The sequence below is a fragment of the Ctenocephalides felis genome, unplaced genomic scaffold, assembly GCF_003426905.1.
Source record: "Ctenocephalides felis isolate EL2017-DRISC unplaced genomic scaffold, ASM342690v1 CF-g0.4_SCAFFOLD_01604, whole genome shotgun sequence".
Classification (NCBI taxonomy): Eukaryota; Metazoa; Arthropoda; class Insecta; order Siphonaptera; family Pulicidae; genus Ctenocephalides; species Ctenocephalides felis.
In genome coordinates, this window is record NW_020537758.1 from 10,449,571 (window position 1) to 10,461,789 (window position 12,219).

Sequence of the window (12,219 nt, forward strand, 5' to 3'; positions counted from 1 at the left end):
ATAGAAATATTAAATAATTATATATAAATTAAATAATTATTATGAACACTTCAAGGGTAATTATTACTTTTATATCTCCCTTACCTGTATATTAGATTTGCACGTAAAGCACACCAGCATGAACAGCAATATAGGGAAAATGTTATAATAAAATGATGTCCAATTGTCGATTTTAAAAGCTGCCACAAAAGCTCCCACCAACATGAGAAATATTGTTCCTGGGCCAAGAATTGTGCCACCCATCAACATAATTTGGTAGAAAATATAAGGAAGAGAAATGTCAGGGTTGATCTTGATTGTTTTTTTGTAGTCCATGAGCAAATCCATAATATTAGCCATGGTTGATGGTACCCAACGACGACGCTGGTTATAGAACTCGTTGAAACCTTAAAAAACACCACATTTATATATGTACTATACTGATAAGTAAGGTAGACATATAAGTATGGTATATTCTAAATAATTTCTAAAGAATCAAAAAAAAATAATACTGTTGTTTGAATACTATATACAATGCTGTATTGCAAAAAAAAGTGCTACAACGTCAAAAAATGCATTTTCATATTAACATTTCAAAAAAGTTGATATTGTTGAGTTTGTAGTAACACTTGCAGCCCTATTACCTGATTTTACTGAATTGCAAATTTATAGCTGTTTTTGTAAGAAACTTGTGCGATTTTATATTTTTATAATTAAGTACGCATATTAAGAAATAACATACTAAAATTTTGTAACTCTAGTATAACGTTTTATATTTTTAAAGATTTTTCAAAATACTCATCAAACCGAGGGGACTTGCAACTATTGCAAGAGTGCATTTGTTTTCAAAATTGCACATTTATAGCTTTTTTTGTTAGAAACATATGTGATTTTATATTTTTATAATTCAGTACATATATTAAGTAATAACATACTGCAATTTCATAGCTCTAGTATAATATTGTATATTTTTAAAACATTTTTCAAAAGTACTTCTTATATCATATCCAACCGTCGATTCGCAACTAATAAAAATAGAGTATGCAAGTGTGCATTGCAATTTTTTAGTTTCTTCTGTTAGAAACATATTTGATTTTATATTTTAATAATTGAGTACTTATATTAGGTAATAACATACTAAAATTTCATAGCTCTAGTATAATATTGTATATTTTTAAAACATTTTTCAAAAGTACTTCGTAGATCATGTCCAACAGTCGATTCGCAACTAATAAAAATAGAGTATGCAAGTGTGCATTGCAATTTTTTAGTTTTTTTTGTTAGAAACATGCGTGATTTTATATTTTTATAATTGAGTACATATATTAGGTAATAAGATACTAAAATTTCATAGCTCTAGTATAATATTGTATATTTTTAAAACATTTTTCAAAAGTACTTCTTATATCATGTCCAACCGTCGATTCGCAACTAATAAAAATAGAGTATACAAGTGTGAATTACAATTTTTTAGTTTCTTTTGTTAGAAACATGTGTGATTTTATATTTTTATAGTTGAGTACACATATTAAGAAATAACATACTATAATTTCATAACTGTATTACAACGCTTTATATTTTTAAAATATATTTTAAGTCGTCAATTTGTTTACGTCAAAACGTTTATGTGTATAAATATAACTACGAACAAAACTACTTGCTACAATTTAATCATAATTAAATAATATTCACGTAAAACATCCTATTAAATGTAATTGAACATAATCTGTAAAAAAACGTTTGACATTTGACGTATTAGCCACCGTCCATTGTTTTATTTAAATTACGCTTCTACAAAAAAAATCAAATTAAAAATGTAAAGTTTCTAGGCGATTTTGAAATAATATCTCACCGTTGCGGCGTTACGATTGAACATTGTCTGTCAAAAACATTTGACATTTGACGTATTAGCCACCGTCTATTGTTTTATTTAAATTACGCTTCTACAAAAAAAAAATCAAATTAAAAATGTAAAGTTTCTAGGCGATTTTGAAATAATATCTCACTATTACGACAACCTACTGGTTAGCACGAGTTTTTCAAGACTAAGACTGGCCAAATCGGTTTAGCCGTTTTCGAGTTTTAGCTCCATTTTTATATATAAGATTACTAAATTTTTTACAATTTTTTACCTTCTGGGCAATGTGTATAAGCATCACTAGCAGCTGAATATTCGACTCTGTAACCTCTTTGTAACAAAAGTGTACAAAGCCATCGATCTTCTCCTTGATCGTACTGTACATAATGCCTGGCTTCATCAGATTTTGTGGTGTATTTTTTCATAACATTGTCGTCCATAAGGGCTTTGCCTCTGAAAAGTGAGAAACATCCAGGACTACAAAGTACACAGCCTATCATGTGTTCTGTTGCTTTTTGGAGCCAATGACCGATGGCGTATTCGAACATTTGGTACCAAACCATAGGACCTGGGGTAAAAAAATAGTTGAACCCAAATATTTATATTTTGACAAATATTTTAGTACCTGATCCAATTGGGTGAATACGTCCACAAGCAGCTCCCAGATTTTTATTCTTCTTCATCAAATCCACCAACAATTGTACAGCCTGTGGTTGAAAATCAATATCACCATCCAAAGTTAGCAAATAAGTATTCTCAGCCATCACAGCTTTTCTGTCGACTGATATAGGCAATTCCATCAACCTATGCCCCAACAAGTAGTACATATACATGACTTGTGACCATCGTTTTCTATGCCGAATTTTAGATTTGTCTTTGAGATGAGCTATCATCTTGGTTTTTCCTGGTAAAGTCCATACCAGTCTTCCACCGTAAGGTGTTGGATATTTTTTTGGAGCACGTATTCTAATATTTGTATGATGTACATCAGAAGCTGCCTCGTCTATTGTATTTACCAAAAGTTTTACGAATCTGTTGACTTGGGAATCGTCGTCGTTGTGATCCGATATTTCGAAGGCGTCATCGAAGAAAATGTGTGCTGAAAATAAAACAATGAGTATATTTAACCCAAATATTGAAATGTGAGTCAATTATCCCCTTACTTTCGAATTCGTAGTAATCAGGATCAACGACTCGAAGGTATTTCTGGGCTACACGTCGAGCACATTGATCTTCGTCCAGGCGTAAAATTGATTTTAAAAATTCTATCATTTCGTCTCTGGTTTCGTGCCACATGGTGGCACATGCGTATATTCTGGTTATGTGATCTGATGATTTTATTGTTTTTTGATTTGCTGAACCGTCTGTGTGCACTGATATGGTTTCGTAGTACTCGTCACCTTTTTCTTTCTCGATTTCAGCCAAATCCTAAAAGGGTAAGAAATACTTCTTGAAAATCAACTGTAGGCATAAACTCAAGAAATTTTTGAAAAATTACTTTTAAATTGTTTTTTATAACAAAAGTTATTGATTTTATTATTTGTTGTTAAAATAGACATTTTTTTTAATTATATTTAAAAATTTTAAGACTGTAGTACAAACAGTGTGTCCCTGAGAGCTCCTCAAAAACCAATACCATGGATGAACTTGTACACTGGTCAAGAAATTTTTGATAAAATTACTTTTAAATTGTTTTTTATGACAAAAGTTATTGATTTTAATGTTTGTTGTTAAAATAGAAATTATGTTTGGTTATATTGAAAAATTGTATGGCTGTAGTACAAACGGTGCGTCCCTGAGAGCTCCTTAAAAACCAATAACTGTATGCATGAACTTGTGTACTAGTCAAGAATTGTTTGATAAAATTACTTTTAAGTCGTATTTTATAACAAAAGTTATTGATTTTAGCTGTTTTTAAGAGAATCTTGTGTGATTTTATATTTTTATAATTTAGTACACATATTAAGAAATAACATACTAAAGTTTTGTAACTCTAGTATAACGTTTTATATTTTTAAATATTTTTCAAAATACTCATCAAACTGTGGACTAGCAATTATTGGAAACTATATATGCAAGAGCGCATTTGTTTATAAAATTGCACATTTATAGCTTTTTTGTCAGAAACATATGTGATTTTATATTTTTATAATTGAGTACATATATTAGGTAATAACATACTAAAATTTCATAGCTCTAGTATAATATTGTATATTTTTAAAACATTTTTCAAAAGTACCGCTTATATCATATCCAACCGTCGATTCGCAACTAATAAAAATAGAGTATGAATAGAAATATCTATTAAATTTACTTATAACACGGATTTTATAACAAGAACTATTAATTTTAATTATTGTTGTTAAAATAGACATTTTGGTTAATTATACTGAACAATTTCAAGACTGTAGTACAAACGGTGCGTCCTTGAGAGCTCCTTAAAATCTAAGAACTGTATGCATGAACTTGTGTACTAGTCAAGAATTGTTTGATAAAATTACCTTTAAGTCGTATTTTATAACAAGAGTTATCGATTTTAGTATTTGTTGTTAAAATAGACTCTTTGTTTAATTGTACTGAAAAATTTTAAGACTGTAGTACAAACGGTGCGTCCCTGAGAGCTCCTTAAAAACCAACAACTGTTTACATGAACTTGTGCACTAATCAAGAAATGTTTGATAAAATTATTTTTAAATTGTATGTTATAACTAAAGTTATTGATTTTAGTATTTGTTGTTAAAATAGAAATTTTGTTTAATTATATTGAAAAATTTCAAGACTGTAGTACAAACGGTGCGTCCATGAGAGCTCCTTAAAAACCAACAACAAAAGATAACGAATTTTGATAAAATTATATCTGACTAGTATTTTATAACAAATTTTATTGATTTTTGAGAGCAATTTTATGAAAAAACTGTTAACTGTTAAACCTCACAAAACCATTAACTAAAGCATACTAAAAAATTATTTACCTATTGCAAACTAAATAACGGTGCTCAAAACCGAAAAATATCGAACATCGTATAATATTTTACTATTACAAAATCTATCGTCAATTTTATTATAGGTGGAGCGATTTGTGGTTAAACGAAGGATTTAATATAAAATAAAAGCAAATAATAATAAAAATAAAAATTAATATATAAAATAAATAAAAATTCTGAATTATAAAGTAATACTAGAAAAACAGTAAAATTGTACTTTAGATTAATTAATTGATTTTTATTACCTCAGTCTTGACATCGGCTTGATCGTCTCTACGTCTATTCAACCCCATAGATTGATCAATCAAAAGTGCATTATACATTGGCGATACAAATAATTTTTCAGTAGTCGCCAAACGTTCACATTTCGGTGTCCAAATATGCAAAGTTATCCAAGTTTGTGATAACAACCAGAGCAGCCAAACCCAGGCCATTTGCCTTGACAAAAACTCCTCCAAAAAATAGGCTGGTGGACTTTCGAAGAATAAATAATCAGGTAATGTACCATGGAAAAAGCAAGGATCACCATTTCTTATACCACAAGCTGCTATCAGAAGAGATATGCAAACTGGTATGGTAAGATTTACAGGAAAAGCGTAGCTGAAACCTTGGATTAAAATTTTGCAAGCAAATTTGCCGAAGACGTAACAAAAATACGCCGACAAAATTTGGATAATAAGCAAAAATATTGGTGCGTTGTTTGCAGCCATTTTGTCAATCGAATCGCCTTGTTGAGCTATTTCACTTGCATCAGATAATATAGTACCACTTTGAAACTGTTGAACCTGAGGAAAAAAATATTATAATAAAAATAATTATTATATATATATTATCTTAATAATAATAAATTACATATGTCTATTATACTTACGACTTCTTCGACGATTATTTTGTGATCTCCAAATCCTGACTTAAACATGAGGAAAAAGTTGCCGACGTCGTCGCCTTTTGCCCAAATGATAAAAAGTAATGATCCAAAAAATACGACTAGTTTCCAAACGCTAATAAATATATAACAGAAATATCGAGAGTGCTTCATGTTTTCTTTCATGCGACCTAATTTTTTCATAAATCCTGGGTAAAAAAAAACAAAAAAATGAGATAATACAGTAAAATTCATAAGAAATAAAATATTAATATGTGTAGGAATATTAAATATATTTTTGTTTACTTTTTTGTATTAATTCACACTGCAGACTTGAATCAAAAATTAATAAATAAATAATTAAAATAAAATATAATTAGCAAACCAAATTTTCTAGCTAAAACGTAAGTTTCTCCATGGGCAAGTTAAAAAATAAAGTATGTAATTAAGTATATTATTAAAATTATCACGGTAAAAGATTAAATAAAATTTCATAAATTTAATTTAATTTAAAATTTAATTTAATGGTATAAAATTTTCATTGTAAACTAAATTAATTACTGTATCTCATATACACAACATAGTATTATTTCACATAAAGTTGTGAATCAAATTAAATTTTATTCGTGTATTTTGTTAAATATTTTTCTGAACAGTTTTCAACATTTTTTTTAAATTGCCAGAAATTAAAATGTCATCAAGTCAAAACGTTATTTTTTATTCTCATTATTAAAAGCAATCAGAACTTCTGTTTTGAGAGCGCGGATGCCGGGAGAGGGAGAGGGATAGGGAGAGGGAGAGGGAGAGGGAGAGGGAGAGGGAGAGGGAGAGGAGAGGGAGAGGGAGAGGGAGAGGAGAGGGAGAGGGAGAGGGAGAGGGAGAGGGAGAGGGAGAGGGAGAGGGAGAGGGAGAGGAGAGAGGGAGGGGAGAGGGAGAGGGAGAGGGGAGAGGGAGAGGGAGAGGGAGAGGGAGAGGGAGAGGGAGAGGAGAGGGAGAGGGAGAGGGGAGGGAGAGGGAGGGGGAGAGGGAGAGGGAGAGGGAGAGGGAGAGGGGAGGGAGAGGGAGAGGGAGAGGAGAGGGGAGAGGGAGAGGGAGAGGGAGAGGGAGAGGGAGAGGGAGAGGGAGAGGGAGAGGGGAGGGAGAGGGGAGGAGAGGGAGAGGGAGAGGGAGAGGGAGAGGGAGAGGGAGAGGGAGAGGGAGAGGGAGAGGAGAGGGAGAGGGAGAGGGAGAGGGAGAGGGAGAGGGAGAGGGAGAGGGAGAGGGAGAGGAGAGGGAGAGTGAGATGGAGAGGGAGAGGGAGAGGGAGAGGAGAAGGGAGAGGGAGAGGGAGAGGGATAGGATAGGAGAGGGGAGGAGAGGGAGAGGGAGAGGAGAGGGAGAGGGGAGAGGAGAGGAGAGGGAGAGGGAGAGGGAGAGGATAGGAGAGGAGAGGGAGATTTAGATTTATATTTATAGGGATATTATATTATATTGATATTTATATTTAATTTATATTTAGATTTATATTTATATTATATTTAATTATATTATATTTATATTTATATTTATATTTATATTTATATTTATATTTATATTTATATTTATATTTATTTATTTATATTACGGATACAAAATTAAATTTAGTAATTACAGGATATAAATTTTTTCAATTGAATTAATTACAGTAAAATACAACTCTAAAATAATATCAAGCCTAACATTAGTATTATGTAATGCAATAACTTGGAAAAAAGTTATAATATTGAGATAGTTTATTTAAGACTTGTAAATCTTTAAATTCTTTTGATGGTAAAAACATTTTTTAACGCTGTTTATGCAACCCAACGGTCAACCTATCTAGATTTTATAGACTATCTTATAAAAATTTAATTTAACAATGATATAAAATATATCAAAGATTAATTCTATATATTTATAGAATATATTTAAAACAAGAAACATAAATATTTCTGTTGATTTTAGTTGTTTGTCTATTACAAAAATATTTTTTGCCAAAAAATAAAGTTTTATTTTTTTTAATTTTTAATTAATGTATTCAGATACATTTGTAATATAAAAATATTATAAGTCATTTGTGTCAAAAGTCGCTTTTGTGATGTGATGAGTCAAACATTATCAATTCATTAAAATAAATAAGAGCATAAAACAAATCATAGATCAATTCTATATTATTATACTTTATCTAAAAAAAAACCTGAATATTTCGGTTGATTTTGATGGTTTGTCTCTTACAAAAGTATTTTATGCCAAAAAATGTTTTATTTATATTTTTTTAATATGTTTTATTTATTTTTTTTAATTCATGTATTCAGATACATTTGTAATGTGAAATAAAGAAATTAATGTATTTTATTAAAAAATCTTGTGTGTCGTAATTATAAGTCTTAGAATGATATATTCTTGATAAGACGCAGTCAAAAATATTTAATAATACAATGACGGATTTTACAGATTTTGTATCAAAAAGATATAAGTATCCTTCTTTATCTATATTGTTTTGCACCCCTACTTTTATTATTAATTAATCAGTTAATTTACTACGATTCCATGCCAACAATTATATACACTTCGATATAAAAGTTTGGAATAAAACGACTTTGTATTCGATCTTTCATTATTCTTTGGAAATAAATAGAAAATTCGGAACATTTTTTTGGTTTTTGTCAAATATTAGGTTGTCAAATATCTCCCTTCCGCCTTTTTGTATTATAAACCAAGAGCAAAAAAGCGGAAGGGAGATATTTGACAACCTAATAACTCACAAATAGCATATGAAAGCATCCCTTTTCAGTTAGATAGGGAGAAACTAGATAAATTTTACTACGATTCCGTACCAACATTTATATACACTCCGATATAAAACTTTAGGATAAAACGCCTTTGAATTCGATCTTTCACATTCTTTAGCATTTAGCAGAAATTTCGGGCATTTTTTTGGTTTTTGTCAAATAACTCTATATTTCTATTATCCTTTTTATTCTAATTATTTTATTACCTAAAGGGCTCTGATCAGAGACATAATTCTCCCACCAGCCACAAGATATGCAGGCGATACTGATCGGAATTAGCCAGAGCTCGGCTTTGCCTTCCAGAAGTGGCCACACAACAAAGCCGGTCACCTGTGAAAGTACAAGAACTCGATAGATAAATCCATATATAGATATACATAAATCATTGAACGAGAGCCAATAGTAATATATTTGAGAAAATCATTTTACAAGAAATTTCGTGATTTTCCATCAATTTTACGCATGAAAAATTTAGTTGAACACAAAGGAGCTACTAGCAAGTATGAAAATACTTGGCTATGTACAACTAGTTGAATTAAGGAGCACAACTAGTGTAAAATTTTCAAAAAATCGAATTTTCAATTTTTTCATATCTCGATAGGTTTTACTTTTAAAAATAACATACCAAAATTTTAAATCGACATCTTAAATAGTTATTGAATAACAGCCATTTAAAGAGTATATATTATAAAGTATAACGATTATTTAATCTTTAAACGCGTTTTTCTCGAAACAGCATTTCCAAATTTGCTGCAGCGATTACTCAAAAACAAATGATTCGATCACTATCAATTTTTTTACATGTTTTATATATAGTTCTCCGTAAAATGAACTATCGATTTTTTGATCGGATCAAAAATCAAATTTTGGCAGTCCAAAAACGACCAAAATTTTGGGTAAAATTCGACTTTTTTTTTAAAAAACGCCGTCATTTTATCAATTTTTGATTTTTTTTCTCTATCATAGTTCATTTTACAGACAATATTATCTAGTTTAACGAGATTTTTTTTTCAAATTTCATCCACGTAGAAGGCCGGAATCACTGCAGCAGTGAAGGGCCTTTTTTTGTCGTGCTGTTGGAGATCGACGATAACTTAAAAAATATTTAATTTTTTTCTTTAAAATTATTACTCTGTATTCTTAAAACATGTATAAATATATCCCAAAATTCAGAACAGATTGATAAAGTAGTTTTTTTAATATAAATTCCCAAAATTCACCTTTTTAGGCGGTTACACTAGTTGTGCCCCTTAATGATTTTCAACGTGAAAACTTCATTCATTCAAAGTGATTACAATATATTAAGTTTGTTTAATAAATGATCATATATGATAGATGTAATGATGACAATGCTATGCAAATATAAATTATGTAGCATAACAATGAAACCGATAGAAATTTAGTGGTAATTAAATTTGGCGACAATACTAACGACGAACTAATAATAATTGGTCCTATGTCTTCTGCAACAAGAGTGCTTTGCATGGTATTTGCATGGTTACAAGACAGTCTTTTTTATTTTTGATAAATTATTAAATATTTATATTTAATGGATTTGAAGGGTTGTTAATTGAATTTGTTAAATTTTGAAATTTTTTACTAGCTGTCTGTCTATTATCAACGACAAGGCGTAGACACTTTCTGAACGCAATGCGAATGTCTTGTAATGTAATTGGAGCGTTACAATTTCATAATATAATATAATATCACGTGTGATAAACCTACAGATAATATGAAATATGTGTGAATTAAATACATATACATATACATAACACAAATTGTAAAAAGACCACCCGAAACTAATAAGTTTCCAATATCACAGTGTCCAATTTTCATACTTGAATATGTTAAATTGTATGGTCTGATTTTTGTTTTTAAACTGAACTCTGAGCTAATAAAATTACTAACAAAATTAATAATATATACTAGATGCATGACATGCTAAATATATTTTTACGACGTAATATTAACGATTTTTATGATTGTCCTAAGTAAAACACGAGCTTTTCAAATATAATGCCAATAACAGTCTCAAATTATTATAGTTCCGGATTTTTTAAAAAGCAATATTTATCCCATTGTCAATATTTATTTTAACTAGATTTTTTTTATAAAATTTGTACCCATTTAAAGCAATATTACTTACTAAAGTTGATTATGGACAACATTGTACTGAATTTAATATCTATACAAGACTTTATACTTAATGAGTCAAAGTTGATATATGTACACTAAGTAACTTCGCACTATTTTATACATACAAGTGTATCAAATGATTCAAAATATTAGCCTTTATTCTTTATTATTCATCAAAGGATAAAACAATAATAAGTACAAAAATAATCCTGTTAATTTCTTGCTAGTTTTAAAAAATTTGGTTTTACAAAGTCCGGCAAATGTGTAATAGCGCGTTTGCCGTCAACCTGGAACGACGTGCCAAATCAGGTTAAATGCACAAAGCCCGGAAAGTCGCGGAAAAAAAAAAATACTTATAAATATTACGTGAAAAAAATCTCTCAAAATTTAATTTAAAATGAGATATGTTTAAAATGAAAAAAAAAACATCTTAAAAATAAAATCTGTACAAAATAATACAAATCAATAACTTGAAATCAGTTTTTGCTATATGATGGTTAAAAATGGCTTGCGAAAATTGAAAGTGTCCATTCTTATCCTAAAAAATTGGCTGAAACTAAAAAATTGACAAATATTATAAATATTATATATGTATATATATATATATATATACATATATATATATATATATATATATATATATTTATATATATAGTATTATTTATAGTTCTTCTTACCTGAGCTGCAATTGCAACAAGATCGACGATTACTTTAACAGCCCTTTTAGATCTTTACTGCCTCGGGATAGTAAACCTAAAATAATTTAAATTATATATAAAAATACTTAAAAAAGTTATCAACGTGAGGAATTTGTGTTTTTGAAACGTTACTTGCTATATAAAATCAATATCTATACTTATGAATATACCTATAAAACAAAAGCTTATAGTTAGTTTTGGTTCTCATTTTTGAGAATGGTGATAAATTGTATTAATTAATATATTATGTAAATGAGTCTAATTGTTTTGAACCAAGTCCAGAAAGTTGATGTCTTTTTATAGAGAGATTCCATAAATGTATATTCCATACTTATTTAAAAAAAAACACACTTTTACCACCAGTATGAATTGGTATTTTTAATTAGTATTTTATTATTTCTTAATTATAAAAAGTACATATCTGCACTATACTTGAATAAACAAAACGATGGTATTTAATTTTTAATTAACATCTTATTTTTCTATACATTTTTAAATTTATTAAAAACATGAGAAGATATATCAAATATTTCAAAAAAAATAATATTTTATCCAAAACTAATATTTCTTATAATTTAAAGATAAGAACATTTTTATATGTTCTAGTATAGATATTTCAAGAAATCTTTTTTATTGTTTAAGTGTAACTCTTTAAAAATATATATAGAAGAGGGTTTTTAAAATAACGTTATTTTAGGAGATAAAGCTGTTAGATCACAATATTAATTCTCTCTTTAGGAAAATGTTAGACGAGTTTTTCTCGAAACTGTCTTTTCGATACGATACCTACGATTTCTCAACTTCTACTGAACCGATTTATTTGAATTTTTTAAAGACTCTTCTTTAGAGATTTCTCTTCAGTATGACCTAGACTAAACCCAATTCCAATTTTTACTATTTTTAGAAAATA

General features: G+C 29.0%; 1 protein-coding gene across 1 annotated transcript in view; it reads right to left on the reverse strand.

The window, feature by feature from the left end:
* The window catches only part of LOC113372656 (chitin synthase chs-2-like), a 40,486-nt gene that overhangs the window by 16,669 nt on the left and 11,598 nt on the right, over window positions 1–12,219 (reverse strand). The window contains 9 exon segments of the mRNA XM_026613011.1: window positions 85–386; window positions 2,112–2,405; window positions 2,463–2,936; window positions 3,001–3,265; window positions 5,067–5,606; window positions 5,693–5,895; window positions 8,682–8,805; window positions 11,289–11,338; window positions 11,341–11,364. Coding sequence (XP_026468796.1) covers window positions 85–386; window positions 2,112–2,405; window positions 2,463–2,936; window positions 3,001–3,265; window positions 5,067–5,606; window positions 5,693–5,895; window positions 8,682–8,805; window positions 11,289–11,338; window positions 11,341–11,364 — 2,276 coding nt within the window.